Source organism: Nyctereutes procyonoides, unplaced genomic scaffold (genome assembly GCF_905146905.1).
Source record: "Nyctereutes procyonoides isolate TBG_1078 unplaced genomic scaffold, NYPRO_anot_genome, whole genome shotgun sequence".
Lineage (NCBI taxonomy): Eukaryota > Metazoa > Chordata > Mammalia > Carnivora > Canidae > Nyctereutes > Nyctereutes procyonoides.
The window spans coordinates 11,550,088-11,573,879 of NW_026575134.1; the positions used below are offsets into that span (position 1 = coordinate 11,550,088).

General features: G+C 38.3%; 1 protein-coding gene across 3 annotated transcripts in view; it reads right to left on the reverse strand.

The window, feature by feature from the left end:
• STARD3NL (STARD3 N-terminal like) overlaps positions 1 to 23,792 on the reverse strand; it is a 53,374-nt gene that overhangs the window by 23,907 nt on the left and 5,675 nt on the right. For all 3 annotated transcript variants that reach the window (XM_055301303.1, XM_055301304.1, XM_055301305.1), the window contains one exon: positions 636 to 903. In XM_055301303.1, coding sequence (XP_055157278.1) covers positions 636 to 860 — 225 coding nt within the window. In that variant the 5' untranslated portion in view covers positions 861 to 903. The remainder of the gene's footprint in view (positions 1 to 635; positions 904 to 23,792) is intronic.

Sequence of the window (23,792 nt, forward strand, 5' to 3'; positions counted from 1 at the left end):
GCATTATATTTCCATTGGACAGTATTAGTCCAGACAATTATATGACAATATAACTGCATAGACTTGACAAGACAGAGATAAACCTCCAAATGTTTCTACAACATTTTTTTCCATAAAATATGAATAGTCCCTTCCTGAAACAGTAAAGAATGCATGAAAAATCTCAAACTTGGGGATTACAAAAGTAGGTTTAACAGCTAAAACCTATTCCAGAGGCATGCTACCTTTTTGGAACAAGAAAAGGGTCAGGAAATAAATACCCAAGTCAAGCACTGAGCACTAAAGCCAGTCATGAACAATAGGTAAATGGACAGGCAGCGTTGTGTTCCAATAAAACTTTATAAAAAAGGCCAGATGAATCTGTCCCCCAGGCTGCAGTTTGCTCACTCCTGGTATAGAGCAAAACACCATGAATTCAAACTTCAAAGTGAGTTTTAAATGACCTGGCTTTGCTTTTTTTTTTTTTTTTCTGGCTTTGCTTTAAAACATGCCAATACAGCACAAGAAAAGTCAAAATCAGCTGGAAAAGAGCATGGAATTCACGAAATGAGACAGAAATGATGAGAAAAATAAGAAAATTGTTTCCTGTCTCTGGAAACAACTCTTATATAAAGTCATGGGAAAAAAACACTTACATTTAACTCTATTATCCACAGTAATGTAACAAATAAGAGGTCAAAGGTGACAAACAAACAGAAAGTCCTCCTGACATCAGATATGCCTTTCTTCTCTCTTCCTTCGTAGGATTCAATCCTGGCCATGAGGTGTGTAGGGTTGATGGAATGGACGTCGCGCAAAGAAGCGTGAGAGCTCTGGCTCCCTGTGAGAGCGTTTTCCATGTCTTCTTGCAGGGGGTTCATCCTGAAGGAAGGTTAAAGGAGCCTTTTTCCAACTTCACCATCCCTACAGAAAGGAGAGCTTTGTGTTAAATCAGAGCTCACCTAACACCACCATGCCAGCCCCACCACCCACCACCGTGCAACTGTTTCTTTAATGAGCAACAGTGTCTTAACTGAAGACATTTGTTTTGATGAAGACAGTAAAGAGAAGGTGAAATGGGAAGCAATTCTAGATGTTATCAATCAATACTACAAAAGAGCTGTTACAGAAATGAATGAAATAAAGAAGAATGCAAATTTACAGTATTAAAGAGAGAAGACAGGATGCTAACCACATGAGAAAGGTATAACTGATAATCCAGAGCAGACCTGTCCTTTGCTGTGCCAGGGAGAAAACCTTTCCAACTCTGTGTCATTTCTCCTGAACCAGGAAAACATTTTCTGAAAGCTCCCCAGACAGTAGGTAACCAGAATATCTAAACTAGACAGGAAAAACATATTCCTGAAGAGGAAATGCATTTCCCCATCATCTCTGAATGAGTAAGCATGTTTCCTGGCCTCTTCTTGGAAAAGAAGTACACCCCCCCACACCACCACCAAAGTTCAGCATTTATGCAAACACCTCTGTGCTAATTACACAAGTTACAGCTCTATCTAGAGATCCAGGGCCATGTCTCCCCAAGATCAGGATGTGCTTCTATAATAAAAGTAAAAGATTGGTAATCTAAGTGGTCTGATCACCCCACAGGTGATGCAAAGTCATGAAACAGTATGGTGAACGGTGTCGTTTACCAAATATTCCCGTTTCCCTCCCATAGCATCTCTCCCCACGGGAGGATTCTATACCCCTGGCTCTATCAACCTCATGAGCCTTTCTTTAGCCAATGTATCGCAAGCAGAAGTCTGTGTGCCACTTTTGTCCAGATCTAGGAAAAATGCATTGATTCCTTTCTTTCTAGCATAGTGACTGGTGATGTCCAGATAAAGAAAAGCATTTTCAAGGTGAGTAAAATAGAATTTGTTAACAGACTGCTGAGATTTTCCTAAAGCACTGTAGTCCCACTTGGTCCTATTCACAATCCAGAACTATCTCTTTACACATGACCCTCACTTCTCTCCCTTCCCACATTCGGGAACAAAAGTCCTTCCCACATTTTCATAGATGTGGTAATAAAATGAATTAACATTTTTGAAAGCAATTTGGTTACATAAACTAAGATGCTTTAAAATATTCATCCTTCTTGGGCTAGTAACCTTACTTCAGCAAACCTAGAGAAAATTAACTGTAGACCTTCAGGACAGAAACTGATCTATGTCATTAGAGGTCAGGTTTGTGATTACTCTTGAGCAAGAAGTTGACTAGAGCTCACAAGTTTGATCAAATTCCATTTCTTGGCTTGAGTAGTACTAGCATGGATGTAGGTAGTGGTTTCAGTGGTATATTGATTTGTGAGTATTCAAAATGCTATACACTTATGTACACTTACATATTTATGAACTGTGTATGTGTCTCTGTTAAGCAGACCTTATATTATATATCTATAATAGTTCTGGTTAGAAAATAATCTAAATATCTAACAGAAAGGTAATAATCATAGATAAATAGATAAATCATAGTACAGACACAGTAGTCATTAAAATACTTATACAGTATTTAGAAGTCAGAAAAAGGCTTATATTACAATAGTAACTAGCCTAAAATCTGAATATTAAATGGAACACACATACACATACAGAGTATGTTCACAATTTTGTAAAAATAAAACCAAATTTTTAAAAGAATGTACATATGATGCATATCAAATGTTAATACTGATTATCTCTCCCTGATAATATTATATCCCCCCTTTTCCTTTTCCATATTTTCAGATTCCCTATTTTGTACAAAGTATATTTACAACAGGAAGGACTAAATTCAAACGTAATATTTTTATAGTCCTGGACAGATGTCCCAGGACTTTATGAGGCTCTTCCCTACTTTTTCAACACATCCAGGTGACAGTAGATAACATCATCTTGGACGTTCTGAAAAACTCAAAGAAGTCCACTTCAGTGCTTTGTAAAATAAAATAAAAAATTCCAAAAACCAAAATTATTTATACACAATTTCTTTCTCAATGAGATCATCACCATCCTAGGGGAAGGACTACCATTGGCATATTCCCCAGTATAGTTGCTCTTAAAACAAAGTTTGCAAAACACTAAATTTACATGCCAGGTTTCTAGGAGTTAATTCTGAAACAATAAATAAAAAGGAAAGCAACTGTGTTTTCTGTGATGAAACACACATTTCAGAGTTCAAAAAGACACCAGAAATGCTCTCTAAATTTGAACCCAGATAAATACAGACTTATTTCTGTAACAATACATTCTACAGTAAGAAAAAGCAATCTAAATAGTGTTTAAACCAACCTAATATTCTATTAGCAACTGTATCTAAAAATTAAGTTCTCAAGTCTACTAAACTGTACAGACAATCCAACGAATTCACAACTGAAACTCAGGACTGTTTTTAGGAAGAAAATAACTTTCAAGGTAATTAGATCATTTTCTCAGGCTCATTCATTCCTCCTTCCCTGAGCCCACTCCTCATGAATAAAAAATGGTAACAAAACACAAACCCTAGAAATCGAGTCTATTTCAAACTAAAACCTGACACCATACGACGGTATGCACCTGCCTTGAGAAATGAGAATCATTACATTATTTTTTAGATGCATGCGCACAACTAACTAGCTAAAATTTATAGATATTTATATACCTTCAACAATAGTTACTCAAAGCACAGACTGTCGTGAGCAGATTGATTCTTATCAGACTGATCCTTCCCTAGGACAGAGGGAAATCTTAAAGGGGAGAGCTTCCATTTAATGTATAAAAAAAGAGAAGGGTACGACATAAAGCCCCTTCCAACTCTACAATCATAGGACTTCATGCTAACCTTGTTCTCCCAAGATTCAAGTGTGGATTCCTCCAGGAAGACGTCACTGAAATGCTCACCACATTCCAATCCCCAGGCAGGGTCAAGCACATCTTCAAGTTCCCCTGGGACTGTAGACATGCCACTTCCGGTATTGCTTACCACAATGTGCCCTAATTACCCATTTACTCGCCTCTCTCTCCTGCTGGTCAGTGTGCTCCGTAAAGGCCTTGAGTTTGACTTGCACACCTCTGTGCCCCAGGAACTACCACAGTATATTGCACATGGCGGGAACAAAACAACTGTTGACTAAGTCAATTCTACCATCTAGCACAGTTGGCTTTCAAAATTCTCTGAATGGAAGAGACGACAACTGTTTTTTCTAAGGAAGAGCTTGGATATTCGCCCAGTTATAATTTTGGAACTATTGAATATTCAGTTCTTGGTACTGAGAGCCTCTCTGGGGTTGGCTTGAGGAAAGCTAAGCCTCTCTAACATGGGTGTTAGGCATTGATTAGCTGTATGCACAGGAACCTAAATCTAAAATTCAAGATTTTTTCCAACTATTGGGAAAAAATATGGGGGATGAGGAGTGGGGTGGAGAATTATTAAAAAAAAAGGCAAACATCTCCTTATCTTTTTCTAGGATTTGTATAAGGAGATGAGAATTCCCTTTTGTTGTTTCAGTTTTTGAAAATGAGATTCCTGTCTTCCTGCCTAGATGAATATCTTCCTGTACTATAATATTAGCCAGCTATTTTTATAATTATGCTGTTTTAACAACTGCCTAAAATTGGCTTAAGACAATCTATTATTCTCAAGCTCACAGGTCTATAAGTTGCCTGAAGTTCAGCTTATCTAGTAGAGTCTCAGCTGGGCAATGAGGCTTCTGGGGACAGAACTTGGCTTCAAACTGTGTGTTCCATCTACTCTGATCTTTGTCTGTCTTCCTCCTTGGACCACAACTATCTGGGTCATGTTCTTTTCATGGCAAGTGGCAAGAGCACATGAGACAAACTAGATCATGTAAATACATTTAAAATCTTTGTATACACGTCTGCTCATATTCTATCAGCCAAAGTATATCTCAAGGCCATGCCCGAAGGCAGCAGAGCTGGGATGTACGCTCCATTCAAAGAAGAGGAGAAGGAGTATTTGCTGGTTAACGTTCCAATCCAGCACAGCTATCAAGGTTCTAAACCAGGGTTGGCAAACTACAGCCTGAAGGTCAAATAATGGCCTGCTGCCTGTTTTTGAATTTCGGGTTTTAATAGAACACCACCACACCCAATCTTATTGTCTATGGATGCTTTCACACTATGATGGCAGAGGTGAATTGTCACAACAGAAATCATATACTACAATATTTACTATGGGCATTTTTCTAGAAAGAGGGATTACTGTTTTCATTAGCTTCACAAAGAAGACCCAGGTAAGATTTAGAGTTGTTTAGATTAGCAAAACTAGGCCAATTGATGAATATTAATTTTTCCAACACATGCTCTGGTTGTGTGACTGGCAAAAACCTGTAATTCATTCTAGTTTTTCCACAAGTTGCTCTAGTGACACCACAGGTTACGTATACACCTTATGGTGGCTTACCCGAGGGCCACTTCAGCAGTGCCTACAGCATAAATATGCTACTCTTTGACTTAATTCTCTTTCCTTAATTCCACACTACCAGAATTGGAGAAAAACTATGCCCCATTTATGTTGGTAGCTTCATGAATGATGATATCCTTCCCACATGCAAGAACCGAAACAAAAAGAACTAAGATCCTTTCTGCTACCAAGGAGAAATGCTTACATCTTTGGTATTCTTCTACTGCACTCATCCCCAGGCTGGGTGCAAATGCGGAGCCAAAACTTCAACTCCATCTGCTTCAGCACAGAACTGATACTATCCAGATGGTAAACAGCAGCTGCTCTGAGCACTCACTACCACTGCCAGCATCAGACAAAAGTCCCACACATTCTTGTACCTTCCTAGGAGGAGTAGAGAGAGCCTCTAGGCACCTACTGGCAGTGCCAAACCATGTCTTTCAACCCAATCACCCAAGCTTCTTTTCTGTATTACTTCTGGCAACAGCCAGGACACTGTATGTTCTCCAAGAGAGTGTCAGAATGACAGACTTTAAAATCACTTAATTTTAGACAGACTTTAGTCATCATCTTAACCAAAGGGCTAGGGAGCAGACTTGGCTTATAGGCATGTTTTGATTGGTCTTGCACATTGTTTCTCAAGATTTTGAACTAATCACTAACATTTTAAATAATAAATTTTCATATAAAAATCCAGATGTGCAGCTTCCCTTGAAAAGTTAAAAATAGAATCCCCAGGCCTGCATTTCCTTACCATGACAATAAAGTCAAGAAGCTGCTGACCTCTTTAGATGGGGCATGCACTTTCTACTTGGCCTAGGTTTTGATATAGCTTGGAGGCATTTGAGTTTGGCACTCTGACCTATTTCCTTGTTTTATAGACAAGGAGATGAATTAACACTTGAAGACTAGTCTCATCATATTGTTTCAAAGCTTTCTTCATCTTTGTTACCAAAGTTATTCTTGCCTATAAAACAAATGTATTCTTAAAGATAAATTTAAAAATAAAGAAAAGAGAATCTGAGGCCTATGTGGATTATAGGGACATGCCCATCTAAGAGATACTTTAAAATATATTTTAAGATTAAAACTTCTTTTACTCTTCTTTCTACTTCTACTCTTCTACTTCTTTCCTCTCCATCACTCTGCCTCCTCCCAGATTACTAAAAGGAACTAGGAGTTCCTTAGTATTTAAATAGACTCGGGGATGCAGGCAATGAATTTGAGAGTCTGTAGAGACATGGGCTGCCTCGCTGTGCCCACTCTATCATAGGACTGGGTTTCTTTGGGAGGAAGAAGCAGCCTCAGCTGGCTATCCTCTTGGAAGGCCCACATGTAATAAGACCTAGTTTATGATGGCAAAAGTCCTATCTAGAGCCTAAAGGTTCCAAGATTAAACAGCTAGAACTGGGGAATGGGAATATTGAGGAAATAACCTGACACTTACAAACATGCCCTGCCAGTAAGAGAAAGAGGCATGGTAACTAAGAAACATAGACACTTTAAAGAATAAACATGCAGAGAAAGAGAGGATGTGGGAAGGGAGCTAAAGCCAACCTGGAGTGTCAAAAAAACATAGTGAAACAACCTTCCTATTTTAAAGATATCAGTATGAGGTGAGCAAAGCTCTGCCATGCCTAAGAGTTGGATATCCTACATGTCAAACTCAATTATTAACCTTTTGTAAAATAAAAATGTCTACTTCATGTTTGCTTAAGTGAAGCTGCTTATATTTTTTTAAACCTCCAAAGTGGTTTGTAGAAAAGATGTTCTAAACAAGGAAAAAGTACAATTCATTGCCCTGTACTTCATGCTGTTGATGTTATAAGGTATGTCCATCTCAGCCTGGAAAGTAAAGGCCTGGTACAATGCTGATGAAAGTGGCTTTAGAAAGACTGGCAGTGGGCAAAGTTAAGGAGCTGATGCCTCTGTGCAACACTTGGGCTTCCTGAGCTGGAGAACCAGGATTACAAAGCACTACAGCAGTTTAATAAAATCAAGGTCAAACAAACCCTTTTTTGGGGGGCAAATAGCCCACTACCACTATGTTCACATTTCAAAAGTCTTGGTTTACTTTATGCTATATAATACTTCAAACTAAATACAATGTCTACAAAAATATTTCTAAAATCTAGGCTATTGGATTGAATTTTATTATCTTTTATTTTGTTTGAGGTTTTTATTTAAATTTTAGTTAACATACAGTGTAATATTGATTTCAGTAGAATTTAATGATTCATCATCTACATATAACCCTCAGTGGTCATCACTAGTGCCCTCCTTAATGCCCACCATCCAGCTAGCCCATACCTCACCCATGTCTTCTTCAGCATCCCTCAGTATGTTCTTTATAGTCATCAAAAAGAATAAAATCTTGCCATTTGCAAGGACACGGATGGAGCTAGAATGTATTATGCTAAGTGAAGTCAGTCAGTCAGGGAAAGACAATTATCCTAGGATTGAATTTTAGTAAAAAATTTAGTAAAAAATTCTATAAAGCACTTAAATTAAATCACCCTGTTTGGTATTACTTCAAATAAAAAAAAAAAATCTTTCCTCAGTCAACAAGTCAAATTTTGCCGGTAGATCCCTATAAGTTTAACAATTGAGTGAAATATTTTAAAAAAATAAATGTATGTGCATGTATAAAAACTCTGCAAAGCTTTTTACAGATCTGCCCATATCCAGGGCTACAATGGGGGAGCAAAGAGGAGAATTTTGAAACAATTAAAATAATACTGCTCTCTGATAAACAATAAATTCAACACATCAATAATCAGAGTAGAAGTACTGCGTTCCTAAAGAAGTAAAATGGTTCGCAGGCCAAGATAGGAGAACACTGACAGAACATATGTTCATCCCTCAAGAGGGGAAGAGGAAATATGCCCATCAGAAAAGGGATGGATGGAGGTCAGTCCAGAAGACAGAAAAGGACTATCTCGGCATATGGAAGCTGTTTTTAGCCTGGCATCTTCAAGTGGGAGTACCTTGACTGTTGGATTTTCAGTATCTCCAGTCCACGGGCCAGATTATTTCTATGATTAATATGATGGTATAAAGGTATCATCAGTGCCTTTTGTCACTGAACAATTTAATAATTCCCTGCATGCTTCCTACTACCTTTTAAAAAGTGTTTCTTATTAAAATGTCATAGTGTAGATAGATAAACAATAGACTGACCAGCTTGAAATAAGCAGTCTACATAGCAGTTACAGTATTCACTGCAGATGTGAGATGTGAATTAACCCATGGGGCTCTATAAACAGATGGTGACAAATCAAGTTTCTCGGGCATCAAGAGAAAGAGCTGTACTATAACAAAGACTATATGATGCTGCTGAGAAATTTTGGGGGTGTCTGGATGTCGCCTGATGATCCTCAAAAGCATTGCTCTTTGAGAACTCCTAGAGATACCAACTCTCAATGGTAGTCATCTTTAAATATTAGCATATTTTGTGTATCATATGCAAGTAGTGACATTCCAAAAACAAAAGAGATGTATAGAAAGTCAGACATTCACTCGAGTATTCTTCCAATATCTCCTTATAAACTTACAAGATACATAACAGTTGTGAGAATGGACATCCTTGTCGTATTCCTAACCCGAGGGAGAAAGCTCTCAGTTTTTTTCAATTGAGGATGATATTCGCAGTGGGTCTTTCATATTTGGCTTTTATGATGTTGACGTATGTTCCTTCTGTCCCTATGTGGTGGAGGGTTTTTATCAAGAAAGGATGATGTATTTTGTCAAATGCTTTTTTTCTCCATCTACTGAGGGAATCATATAGTTCTTACCCTTCTTTTATTAATGCAGTGTATCACACAGATTTATTTGTGGACTTATATGCAATTATCAATAATTTTCTGTAAGTAAATTATTAAGAGGACCACAGTTATCAAGCTCAAAACAGAGATAGTATAAATGAACTTGACTCTGTCATGGTAATACAGTAAGTACATCTGCTTATTTTAAAATCTAATTTACAAGTATTTGAGTATGAATACTAATTCATAACCAATAAAAGGCAGGGGAAGTTCAGCTAAAGCTTCTTAATAAGGATATACATTCTGACATATATCCTCTTAACTAAGCAAATATAGCTAATATTTAGATAAGTGTAATACATTTGAAATCAGGTGTAAGATTTACCACTCAGTATCAATAATGTATGCCTTACCAGAGAGAACAGAGATAAAACATGCATCTTAAAAATGAATAAAATGTAAAAGCTAAGTAAATGATAGATTACAATCAAAATGGGAGGTTTAAGAGTTTACTTTTTTAAAATATCTATTGGTATTTTAATGACATACATATAGATGCAGATGTGAATACATAAGTTTTTTAAAGCTTGATAATGATTTTTTAACCCCTCCATCACAGACTATATGTTATTTTGAAGATATAATATTCTGGGATCCCTGGGTGGCGCAGCGGTTTAGCGCCTGCCTTTGGCTCAGGGCGCGATCCTGGAGACCCGGGATCGAATCCCATATCGGGCTCTTGGTGCATGGAGCCTGCTTCTCCCTCTGCCTATGTCTCTGCCTCTCTCTCTCTCTGTGTGACTATCATAAATAAATAAATTTAAAAAAAGTTGAAGATATAATATTCTTATATTGAATTAGATTTTTTCAGCATAAAACTATACTAGTAAAAAAATCTAATTCAATAAGTCTTAAAATTTGGAACTGTATATAGAAAAAATAATGCATAATAGACACTCAGAGCAGTACTTTCTAAAATAACTACTGAGATAAATATATTTAAAAATTTTTGTAATTAAATTTAAAAACTGATAGTTAGACCTTAGGAAAATGTTCATATGTAGATGTTTATAAAAGACTTCTGAAGAGGCCCCTGGGTGGCTCAGTCCGTTAAACATTTGCCTCTTGATTTTGGCTCAGGTCATGATCTCAGGGTCCTGGGATCAAGCCCCATGTCAGGCTCCACACTCAGCTGCTTGAGATTCTCTCTCTCTCCCTTTCCTTCTGCCCTGCCTCCCCCCCTGCTTGTGTGCGCCTGCTCCCTCTCTTTCTCAATAAATAAATCAATAAATCAATAAATCAATCTAAAAAAATTCTGAAAATGTTCTATAAAATCACTGAAGTAAGAACACGTGAAACTCTCTGATATTGAATGTAAAGTTCCATTTTTTCCTTTCCTATATCAGGGATGAAAAGTGGATACAATGGAAGTAAAACACCTTACTCTGAAAAAAAAAATTCGTTTGCATAATAAAAAAATAACAGTAAAAATAGTGGAAAGTTGCACTTATAAAATTCACTTCCTTAAAGTGCTTTAATTACTTTTTAAATAAAGAATAAAATTTAAAAATTAGACACTTTGGGACGCCTGGGTGGCTTAGTCATTGAGCGTGTCTGCCTTCGACTCAAGGCATGATCCTGGGGTCCCGGGATCAAGTATCACATCGGGCTCCCTGCATGGAGCCGGCTTCTCCCTCTGCCTGTGTCTCTGCCTCTCTCTTTCTGTGTCTCTCATGAATAAATAAAATACTTATAAAAAAATTAGACACTTAAATTATAAGGTTACAAAAATCACAAGTATCCTACAGGGAAAAATATTAAAGAAAAGAAAAACAAGAGTATAATTAATAAATAAATCCTAAAGGAGAAAGGAGAAGGATAAATGTTCCAAGCTAGGGGATGGATACAATAGGATTCATTATACTAAACTTTCTACCTTTGCAAATGGATGAAAAATTCCACAAGTTTAAAATATATAAATAAACCCAAGAAATAGGAAAATAGGTAAACTTAGAGTGGAAATACTAAATCAAGAAGATGTAGATGGCCTGATTACAGTGAACCATCCCAAAAAAGAAAAGTAAAAAAGTTGACAAAGAATTACATAGCAAAGGAATTAGAGCCAGACAGCTTGTTCAGTATTTCAAAATTTGATTAAAAAGGGTAAAATATTGCAAACTGTTCCAGAACATTTTTTTTTATTTTTATTTATTTATGATAGTCACACACACACACAGAGAGAGAGAGAGGCAGAGACACAGGCAGAGGGAGAAGCAGGCCCCATGCACCAGGAGCCTGATGTGGGACTCGATCCCGGGTCTCCAGGATCGCGCCCTGGGCCAAAGGCAGGCGCCAAACCGCTGCGCCACCCAGGGATCCCCCTGTTCCAGAACATTAAAAAAAAAAAAAGCTATCATATCATTAAATAAGGCTAGCATAATCCTGACATTGTCTGACCAAGAATATACAAGGACAAAGAACACAAGTATAAACATATCCTATCTATGAACATGTTATTATATAACACTGTACATACCATATATTAGCCTAGTAGTAAAATGAATAATTTCCTTAGCACAGACTGAGTTACCCAGAGTACTGGGTACTTAACTTACACTGGAATCATTTAAGCCTCACAATAGCTCCCATGAGTAGGATTCCTATATTCAAATGTATTTCCGAAACATGGCATACATAAGTCAAAACTCATACAAATAAAAACTAAATGCAATAAGGCAGATATTTCTACCCATTAAAATGTTTCTTTGCAAAAAAAAATGTTTCTTTGCATTTCAAAAGTATGCATGAACAAAACATGATTCACATGAGCCAAAAAGCTTTGAAATTATATAAATTTTGACTGGTTTCAGTTTAGGAGGCCTGGCATGCTTTCAAACTTTGTGGACTCTTCATCTCCAAATTGACATCTACTGTCTTCCACTTTCCTTCAAGTATGGCTCTTTCAAGTCTCTCATTCTCCGTGTTTTGAAAGAGACAGGGTAATATATCAATGATATAAGAAAAAAGCGCAAACTGAAAGAAAAAATTAACAACTGCAATGCTGGGTGGCAGGGAACAAGAGGCATCAGAAGAGGAGTGTGTGCCCATCTTTAGGGACACACGTGTGGACAGAGAGGCTACAATGTTGATCTATCAGTATAAGTCAGAAATCTGGACTGTAAGAGGAAATTAACCAAACACCAAGTGTTAGTTTAATCAAAAATAAATAAATAAATAAAGCCACTAAAGATCAAGGAAAACTCATTACTTATAAACCATCTGGCCTGTACTTCTGCAAAAAACATCTACAGATGATAAATATGCCATCAAAATTCAGTTGCAAAAGAAAATAACTAGTCTTTCTGGCTCACAGAGAAAGAAATTTATATGTCAAAATATATTGAAGGTTCCATTTAAGTTAATGAAACAAAACCACTTGCGCGCATTATGTAGTAAAAGAAACTGCAGGTAAATAAATGATTTTAGGATGAGGAATTTGTAAGAACATTTACAAAGAGAAACATCAGTATATAAAAATCAAAGGTGTCTCTATCTTACGTTAGAAGTGAAACTTAATGATGTTTCTAGCAGCAATGTCCACAATAGCCAAACTGTGGAAGGAGCCTCGGCATCCATCAAAAGATGAATGGATAAAAAAGATGTGGTCTATGTATACAATGGAATATTCCTCAGCCATTAGAAACGACAAATATCCACCATTTGCTTCGACATGGATGGAACTGGAGGGTATTATGCTGAGTGAAATAAGTCAATCGGAGAAGGACAAACATTATATGGTCTCATTCATTTGGGGAATATAAATAATAGTGAAAGGGAATATAAGGGAAGGGAGAAGAAATGGGTAGGAAATATCAGAAAGGGAGACAGAACATGAAGACTCCTAACTCTGGGAAATGAACTAGGGGCGGTGGAAGGGGAGGAGGGCGGGGGGTGGGGGTGAATGGGTGACGGGCACTGAGGGAGGCACTTGACGGGATGAGCACTGGGTGTTATTCTGTATGTTGGCAAACTGAACACCAATAAAAAATAAATTTAATATTAAAAAAAGAAGTGAAACTTAAAAGTGATTAAAGACATAATGAAAATCTTAAAATTCAATTAGAAAAATGGGCAAAGACAAGACACATAAGAAAAAAATGTATTGATACTCTAATAAAAAAAGAATTCTCATCCGATACCTGTAATTTTTTTAGAGAAGCAAATTAAATTTATGAGATCATCTATTAAATAATTTCCTCAGACCTTCAGGTAGACCTCAAACTCTTAAATCTTGCCTAACCTACCACCTGGTCTACTTCTGCCTCCCTCTCCAGAACCACTCATGCTAAAAATCATAAGCACTTCTCTAAAGTAATCACATTCTCTGGAAGCTCTACTTGTATTTTTCTCTCTACCTGGAGTGCTACTCTCCTCATCTCTATGGCTGACTCATCCTATAAGCCTTAACTCAAAGGTTACTTTCTCAGGAAGCCTTGGCTTCTTCTACCCTTTCACACCTCTCTGCCCTGAGAAAAAAATTGGCAACTGCAGTGCCGGAACTTCTATAATGACATTTATTTCACTGCATCAAGATTATTTTTGCTCTTCATTTTTTTTAAAGCAAGTTTGCTTAAAATGTTGGGATTCATGTATTTACCAGTCCCTTCATTCTTGACAGTGAAAGCGGGAGAAATTAAAGACAGACAGACATGGAGCACCTGGGTAGCTCAGTCAATGAAGTGTCTGACTCTTGATTTTGGCTCAGGTCATGATCTCAGGGTGCTGGGATCCAGCCCTTCATCAGGTTCCCTGCTGAAAAGGAGTCTGCTTATCTCTTTCTGTCCCTCCCTCTGCATGTGTGTGCTCTCTCTCTCTTTCTCTAAAATAAGTAAATAAACCTTAGAAGAAAATATAGAAGACTATTGAAAATTGCATCAAAAACACTCAATTGAACAAAATAGATGCAAGATCCCAACGCTGAAAACTATAAAACACTGCTTAGAAAATAAAGATGAAAATAAATGGAGAGATATATGATGTCTACGGATTAGAAGAATTCACAGTGTTAAAACTTCAATTCTTCCCAAATTGATCTATAGCTACGACTCAATCCTAATAATAATCCCATCAAGTTTTTTTGTTAGAAATTGACAAATTAATTCTAAAATATATATAGAAATCCAAAGAAATGAGAATATCCAAAGTAATCTTGAGAAAAAAGAACTAAATTGGAAGACTCACATGGCCTAACTTTGAGATTTTCTATAAAGCTTCAGTCATGAAAATGGTGTGGTACCAGCATAAGATCAACAGATAGATCAACGGAGCTAACAGAGAGCCTAGAAATAGACCTGCACTTCTATGATCATTTGACTGAACAAAGATGTCAGAGCGATCCAAAGGTAAAAAGAAAGTTTGTTTTTAATGAATGATCCCAGGACAACCAGATATCAAAACTGAACGGGGGGGGGGGGGGGAAGAACTTTGAACCCTGACTCACACTGTACAAAAAATAAGAACGTGTGGGAGAATATTTTTACAACCTTTTCATAGGCAAGGATTTCTTATAGAAAACACAAATCTATAATCATTTAAAAATTTTGTATATGCTCTTTTGCAAGGTTCCCACTGGTGAATGTAGGAAAACCTCAACATGAAAACAAGTAATGACAAGATATGTTGGAAAAACTGAGGGCCGCCTGGGTGGCTCAGTGGTTGAGCATCTGTCTTCAGTTCAGGGCGTGATCCCAGATCCTGGGATGGAGTCCCTCATCGGGCTCCCTGTGGGGAGCCTGTTTCTCCCTCTACCTATGTCTCTGTCTCTCATGAATAAATAAAGTATAAAAAAAAAAGTTGCAAAAGTCCACAGTAGTATTTATTGTAAGAGAAAGAGAGAGAGAGAGAGAGAGAGAGAGAGAGAGAGAGAGAGAAGTTCTCCTTTACAGAAAAAAAAAATCACATAAAAAAAGAAGAAGAGATAATATAGTTGGAAAAAATCAATAATTTGTAACCCACAATTGGAGTAACTGAGCCATGTAAAAATCTTCAATGGACACTAAAAAAGATGTTGTTGAGAAATAGGATCTTCATAATCTCAAAGTCTTATCCCTCAGATTATCTAATAATTCCTTTGGGGATAATACATTTTTATAGTGAAGACATCTAGCAGCCACCATCTGTACCAAGTCTTCAAACAGCATTATCAACACTGGAATCAGCTGACATTATATACCCTCTGATGTGATGCAGTAAGAAATACATAACACCAATTACCTATTGTGACATACCCTTGCCAAAAATGTTTAACCTGATTTTACTCATAAAGAAACAGGGGTGCCTCAGTCAGTTAAGCATCTGCCTTCAGCTCAGGTCATGATCCCAGGTCCTGGGATCGAGTCGCCCCACACTGGGCTCCCTGTTCAGAGGGGGATCTGCTTCTCCCTCTCCCTCTGTACCTCCCCCTGTCAGTCTCTCTCATTCTCTAACAAATAAATAAATAAAATCTTGAAAGAAAGAAACAATCAGACAAACACAGCATAACAGCATATTGGGATGTTCTCCAAGATACGTATTGTGGACTGTTCAAAGAAGTCAACAGGGTTAAAAACAAAACAAGAACAGAAAGAAGGAAAAGTGTGCATACTCTTTGAACTTAAAACACATAGATACAATTATCAAATGCAATGCAGAAGTCTAGACTAAATTTTGAATTTAAGAAAGAAAAAGAGAAAGAGGAAAAGAAGAAAGAAAGAAAGAAAGAAAGAAAGAAAGAAAGAAAGAAAGAAAGAAAGAAAGAAAGAAAGAAAGAAAGAAGAAAGAAAGAAAGAAAGAAAAAGAAAGAGAAAGAAAGAGAAGAGAAAAGAAAGAGAAAGAAGAAAGAAAGGAAAGAAGAAAGAAAGAAAGAAGAAAGAAAGAAAGAAAGAAAGAAAGAAAGAAAGAAAGAAAGAAAGAAAGACCTATAGAAGACAACTGGGGAATTGATTATAGTTCAGTACTCTGGTTATAGAGAATGCCCCTATTCTTAGTAGATGCATGCTGAAGTACTCTGTAGTAGTGTCATGAAGTACACAGCTTAACTTATGAATAGTTCAGAAATACATGAGGACAGAAAGATGTTTTGTAATAGATTTGGCTCTCTTTATCCATCCAACTAGGACCTATAAACATACAAACATACACTTAAATACAATGTGTATACAATATGTACATGCATATGTAGCATATAGACATTATAAAGAGCAAAGGCAAATTTTCATTACAAAAAAAAAAAATCACTAAAGTATGAGCTACCTTTATGAGCAGAGGCACTAAATTCATCCTAGAAAACCGCTTAAGCCATTCTACAAAACAGAACGAACAGGCATTTTGTATACATTTGCATAATTCTGAATTCTTCTGTGCATGACTGTTTGAGACAGTGAGACTAAAAGGAAAACCTCTGTAAGATCTCTAGGCATCCAAATAATTTTGCTCTTTATATAACTAACAAATCATCCCCACACAAATGAAAATTGGTTGAAGACTTCTAAAGTACTTGTGACTGCAGATAGAAGTTGATTTGTATGAACTTTCAGGCAGTGTCAAACACCTAATGGTCTTTTTTGTCCACCGATGGAGGCCCCAATCAAATGATGGAGGGTACACTGAGCCTAGAGTCTAGGCTCTAAAGTTTGCTCAATTCTTTAGTGAAAATGTGCACAAGATAATTATTTGCTGTAAGCTTTTACAAGCCACATTTGGTTCCATACATTAGTATCCAAACTCTCCCCAGACACTTGGGGAAGGGGATTTTTTAGAAGGTATCATGCACCAAGGCCCAGGCATACCATATGCTGTTTTATTCATGCTTGTACCTACATTTCAACACTTGTACCTACATTTCAACACCACTTCCTTCTGTTCCTACTTCTCTTTAAGAATTTAAGAATGTCCAACTCCGTAGTCATCTCTCCATATACATTTTCCAAGGTTTTATTCCAAATATTTATTTTTTAGGTCTCGTATTTCCTAGTGTTGTTTACTCACTTGGGATGTAATGAAAGCTTTTATTCTGTCCTGATAAATTTACTCACTCTTCGCTGCTACTTTCTGCTCTCTTCCCCCTGTCCCCAACACACACATTCAAGGCTTTCTATTAAAACCCTCTGTCATTTTTGCAGTCTTGTCTCACTCACTCAATAATTTCTGCTAATATCAGACCAAAGTAACTGTGTGTGCATAAAAAGGATTTGACCTTTCAATAGTATGCTTCAAGACTAAGATTTATTTAGAAATTAATATTAGTGATGGGGAAAAATTAAAGCAGAAAACAAACATGTTATGGTGCTGCTTTTAGGTCAGTCTTCTTTTTTTTTTTTAAGATTTTATTTATTTATTCATGATAGACATGGGGAGGGGGGCAGAGACACAGGCAGAGGGAGAAGCAGGCTCCAGGCCAGGAGCCCGACGCGGCACTGGATCCCGGGACTCCAGGGTCACGCCCTGGGCCAAAGGCAGGCGCTAAACCACTGAGCCACCCAGGGATCCCCTTAGGTCAGTCTTCTAACAACACTAACTTATCTCCCAAGCCCAAGCTGTTTTTATGAAAACCTGATTTCTAAGTGATCTATTTCTATAGCAATAGTAAAAATATTTGTGAACTTTTGACACTGAATATAGACATATTAATGTTTATAGATGGCTGGATAAATCCATAATGACATTTCCATAATTTGTAAAGCAAACAAAAATATATACTGAGAAGCTGAATCTGGATGTGTACTACAACATTTTAAAATTGCATTTGATAATTTCTGAAAATTCAGAGTTTCCCAGGAATATACCATGTCCACTTTTATTGCTCCACAAATACATTCTGAGCACCAAAAATATGTGTCAGGTCTTCCTCTGAGCAGTGGGGATGTGGCAATGAACAGACAAAAAAGTTCCTGCACTCACAGATCTTACTTTCTAAAGTAAGGGGGCTGAGGATAAACAGAAGAGCACTGTAATTCTTAAACTGGACAGGTCAGGATGACCTCCGTTGGGAAGGTGGAGCAAAGACCTGCAAGGAGCAGTGTGAGGAGAGGGAAGAAGGCCAATGCCCTCAGGTGGGGTGCAGCTGGCCTGGCCACCTAGGAATGCACACAGGTCTTTAGCTTTCAGTTTTGCTGGAGCGAAGTAACAGAATAGAGTTGGAGAAGAGGAAAAGAGAGAGGTTAAGAAGGGGCAGAGGAGTTTGGAGGCCACTTTAAAAACTTTAAGGAGACAGGAAGAAACTGGAAGGTTTTCAGCAGAGGCTCTCTAGCTGAGAGAACCATAGAAGCAGGAAGACCAATCAATGGACATGGCAACAATTCAGGGAAGAGGTGATACAGTGACTCAGCAGACTGGGATGGTAGCAGTGGAGGTGATGAGAACAGACTAGTTCTAAACACGGAGGCAAAAGCATTTGTTGATGGACTGGGTATGGGGTATGGGATAAAGGAAGGACTCAAGAACTGCCAGCTTTACAGCCGGGGGACACAGAGGGATGGAGTTGCTCCTTACTGAAATCGAGAAGTTTATGGATGGGCAACTTCGAGGAAGAACTTCTATCAGTTTAGTTTGGACACACAAAGTGTGAGGCACTTATTAACATCCAAGTGGAGGGACGCCTGAGTGGCTCGGTGGCTGAATGTCTGCCTTCGGCCCAGGGTGTGATTCTGGGTTCTGGGATTGAGTCCCACATCAGGCTCCCAAAATAGAGCCTGCTTCTCCCTCTGCCTGTATCTCTGCCTCTCTCTCTCCATGTCTCTCATGACTAAATAAATAAAATTTAAAAAAAAAACATTCAAGTGGACAGTAATTATGATTAAAGTAGCTGGAAATAAGTCAGGAGTTCAGGAGACAGATCTTAGCTAGACATAGAAATCTGAGAGTCGACAGCACACAGATGGAAGGTCAAACCATGAGACAGAACAGAAAGTTGAATGTTCTCCCTTCTTTCCATAAAAGTGAGAAAAAAACAAAGTGCCTTTATTTGTAGAGCAGAAAATAAGAAAGTAGGTCCATAAAAGTTCCCATTTTGTTAAACAATAAGCACTGAACACCTACAAAATGTAAAACCCAAGGATATTTAAAAGGATTCAAAATGCAATGCAAGAGATCATCACCTAATCTCAGCAGAACTTCCATCTAATTGAGGAGACAGATAAATAAGAGAAGGGAATGACTGAAGAAAAAGAAAGGAAGGAAGTCAAGTGTGTCCCCCTGAGAATAACCATGTCCTTGGGTGTGGCCTAGTCCAGGAAAAGATGAACCAGTTGGAGAGAGGAAGGACATCTGACAATGTATATTTGTTCTTCCATAGATCACAGTTGGCAAAATGGCAGAATGCCATGGAGTGGCCAGTCATGTTGGGTAGTTCATATCGTTAGCTCACTACCTCTGCAGGGGTTGACAACTTGGTAGGGAGTTATGCGCCCCCACTGGCGAGTCAGATGGCTGGCATGTTACAGCTACATCTCATCAGTGTTCAAAAAAAAAGTCTCTCTCAAGATGGGCTCTGGCAAACAAGAACATTCATCTTTTTCAGAAACTGCTATCAGGTGGCCAAGAATAACTGGAATGACATGGTCTTTATAGCTACCTTCCTGCAGCTTCTATTGTCTCTCTCCAAACTCTGATTCTCCTCCTAGTAGAGCTCTCCTAGTGCTCAAATAGATTTTCCAGCTTTTCTCCCCTTCTCAGCTTTAGCTCTAACTTCTAAACTCATATATTTCCCTCACAGCTCACCTAGAAACAACTTTATTTTAATCTTCTAGGTCACAGAAGCTATACATAACCCCATTTCCCTTCATGAGTCAAACAAAGTCATTTCCACAGGTATAAAAGACTGCTGATTTTTTTTGGTTGCTGACTACCCACCATTTTCCAGAACTTGTTCTTGTTCCCACAGAAGGAAATCTACTTTTAGCTTTCCTAAAAAATCACAAGAGATCGGTTATTATGGCTATTATGGAGTTAGCACTATTTTTCCCAATTTTGAATTCATTAGTACTCTCAACCATCAGGAGATGGAAATTCGGACAACCATGTTGCTCCTGACCACACACATTCTCATGAATATTTAAAACTTCCTCTTGGGATGTGCTGCCAGCTTTAGCAATCATGGAGTCAACAGTCATTATTTTCTTTTTTTTTTTTAATTTTTATTTATTTATTTATGATAGTCACAGAGAGAGAGAGAGAGGCAGAGACACAGGCAGAGGGAGAAGCAGGCTCCATGCACCGGGAGCCCGACGTGGGATTCGATCCCGGGTCTCCAGGATCGCGCCCCGGGCTAAAGGCCGGCGCTAAAACCCCTGCGCCACCCAGGGATCCCCAACAGTCATTATTTTCTAGACAGATGAGGTCTGTTGGAGGAGATCATCAAGAAGACACCACCACCAGCCAACCTGTGAACTGGATTTGGCCAACTGGAGGCTCCCCATCCCCTTTCCTGTCCTTGGAATGTGTATTCTGCTTGCCTTCCTCACTCCCAGAAGCTGCTCCAAAGATACAGCCTTGAAATAGAACTGTGGTGCTGAAGCCATCTGGACTGGGTGTATGACTGACTAAACTCGCTGAAGGCCTCAATGTAAACTTTTAAAGATTCTGGAGGCTGGGTGAGGAAAACTATTCATCTTGCAGCTGCTCAAACAAGCCTTGTAAGTTAAGTTCCTTGGTTCCTTACAACTGCCACAGCCAATGTGAAGTGAACTCCTTCTTCACTCTGTCCCTGTCCTATACACACAGGGTTTCGGGTTACACTCTGGAAGCTCCAGAGGAAGTTGTAAACCAACAAAATCCCTCAATTAAGAAACCTGAAATATTTTTCAGTGCATTTGAGGACATCTCTACACCACATAATGCCACTTCTTTAGTGCTTAGTGCAAGCAATTTTCAAACGGAGGCTTTTGGTTCTCAGGACAAACTATAATCTTATTGATCTAGATCTGAAAATCAGTTAATAGCCCAAGGCAGTGAGCTCACTGGTCTCCTGGGAATCACAGGCAAGGGGTTACCAGTGTATACTTCTCTTAGTAACCATCTTTCTTCATCTCAATGACTAGAATTAAGAATGTGTTAATCACACATTCTCCATAGGCCTCTCCAAACTTCTCTTCTCTACACAGGAGGGAAATAGCAGCTAAATTCCAAGTAGCCAGCTGATGAGTAGACAGCAAACCTAAGGTGACTATCCAGAAGCGAGCAGGGTTTCTTTTCATCCAACAACACAAGACTCCTTCTGTGAAAGAGGAGAAATAAGCATTCCTGCAAGGATCACTCTAGCTGACAAAGCCATCCTCTACTCACCGCTCCTACAGTGGCTCCGACGCAGGGAGAACTGGTACCCTAAGAGTGATGCCAGGGAAGATCAGAGTATCAACCGCCCCTGGCATTATCCAAGGCCAACTTCCTAATTCACAAATGAGAGCAAGCCAATAAAAGGATTTGTTATTCACATCTTTGCCCAGGACTATCTACCAACAGGCAGATGTTACACATGTTATCTCCTCCACTCTGACATACAGATATGGCACACAGTTTCTAACATAATTACTAATCTCTACCATGGATGAAGATCAGCTTGGTGCATATGACAGATAAGGAAAATCAATGGCAAAATCGTGATGCCTGGATTTTTTTAAAAAGTAATCTTTTCTTTTGTCGTCTGACTTCTTAGGTGGTCACACAGGAAACTGACCTTCAGGAGATCAGCACCAGTAGACTTTATCAACCTAGCTTACGCTTCAGAAAACAGAATCACAAAAGCAAAGACCAACTAATTGTAAGACTCAGGGCAACTATAGGGTGATATACCCAGAAAACTGAATTACAGCCTCATAATGAGAATGGATGCAGAGGACATTACAGAGGCAGAGGACATCACAAAAGTAGCAGGATCTCTTTAAGCTCTCAAGGTTCTCGATAAAGGTTTGAAACCAGCTCCATTATTTGCTCTCAATGTAACAAGAGATAAGCAATTACAAAATCAAAAAGAAAATTGTAAGAATGACTTAAAAATACAGATAACGATGTAAAACATACATACTACCTGTAAATATTTCAAACATGTTTAAGGTAGGAAAAAACTAACAAATAATGACCCATAAGGTCTTGTGTACAGTTTTCACTACAAAGACAATGCATTTATTTTCATTCTGCCATGAGTTCCATCCTCCGAACTGGGGACCATGTCATTCCCCTAAGATCTCTATAGGACTTTCCCAGTTTTCCCAATTATCATTTATTCACATTACTCCAATAATTCAGACTCACTCATCCTCGAAACACCCTCCATGCTGGTATCATGCTAGGTTTTTAAAAATGAAAACTTGAATGCTCATTTCATCCCTCTACTCCAAACTCAATTTTTTTCTAGCCATAGAGAACCAGGGCTCTAGCCATAGGAACCTATTTTTAGTTCCCAATACAGGAGGAAGTTCAACATGTATGCCTTTGCCCTAATGCTCCCTCTTCCTAGAGAGCCTTTTCATCTGAGCCCTTAAACAACAATAAGTCATTGTTCAAGGAAGCTTAAGTACCACTTCCTCAAAGAAACCTTCTGTGGCCCCACTGCATGACACACATGGCACATATCTTTAATGGCACCTCTAATCTTTCACACATTTTTTCACGTGTCCTTTTCTCAGTGCTATCAAGAGTTCCTACAAGACACGTCTATATCCTTTGCACCTGGGGAAATACCTGGTCATATGTTAAGCATTTGTTTGTTCAATTCATGAATCACAAATATCATTGTAAAGAAGTCTGGGGTCTGGGTACTTGTTAACCAAAATTAGGCAAGTTTACACATGTCTGGAGTTTTAATATATTACACTAAAGGAACCAAAAATACTTGAACTTTCTTGAATTATTATAACTGACAAAACAATCAGAATGCCCCGATTTAATGATTTTGGTCATCTCTTTTTCCCATGTATTTGGAAAGAGGGTTAAAGATTTTATTTATTTACTTGACAGAAAGAGACACAGAGACAGAGAGAGCACCAGCAGGAGTGGCAGAGGGAGAGGGAGCTGGATACGGGGCTTTATGCCAAGACCCTGAGATCATGCATGACCTGACCCGAAGGCAGATACTTAACCGACTGAGCCACATAGGGACCCTTCCAGTGTATTCTGAATGCTATTTACTGAAGTCACTCCAAAACAACACACTACATAAACTGAAACAAATATATGGAAAAAGAGAAAGAAATCACTATGTGAATGGGACCCAAACAGACAGATATGTAAGTATCTACCACAAGCAAGACACTATGCTAGAGCTATGAGGAAAACTAAGATGGAAAAGATGTGACTCTGATCCTCAAGTAGAATCAGTTTTATAAAGGAGGTAAAATAGTTATACAAATAATGAGGAATCAAAGCCTAAGATAATTATAATACAGAGAAGACTGAACTTTAGGTTGTGGTGACCAGAAAAGGCTTCATGAAAAAGCTGGCCCAAAAGGAAACATGACTTTGCAAGAAACGGAAAGACAGTATATTTTGAGGAAGAAGATGAGTAGTAGATTAAAAAGAGGCATAGGAGCACGTCCAGGAGCAGTGAGCCACTGATGGTCTGGGAGGGGCCCCACGTGAGGAAGCTTCAGAAGGTGCAGCTGGACCAGGAAGGAGGACAGGTGACAAGGCGCATGG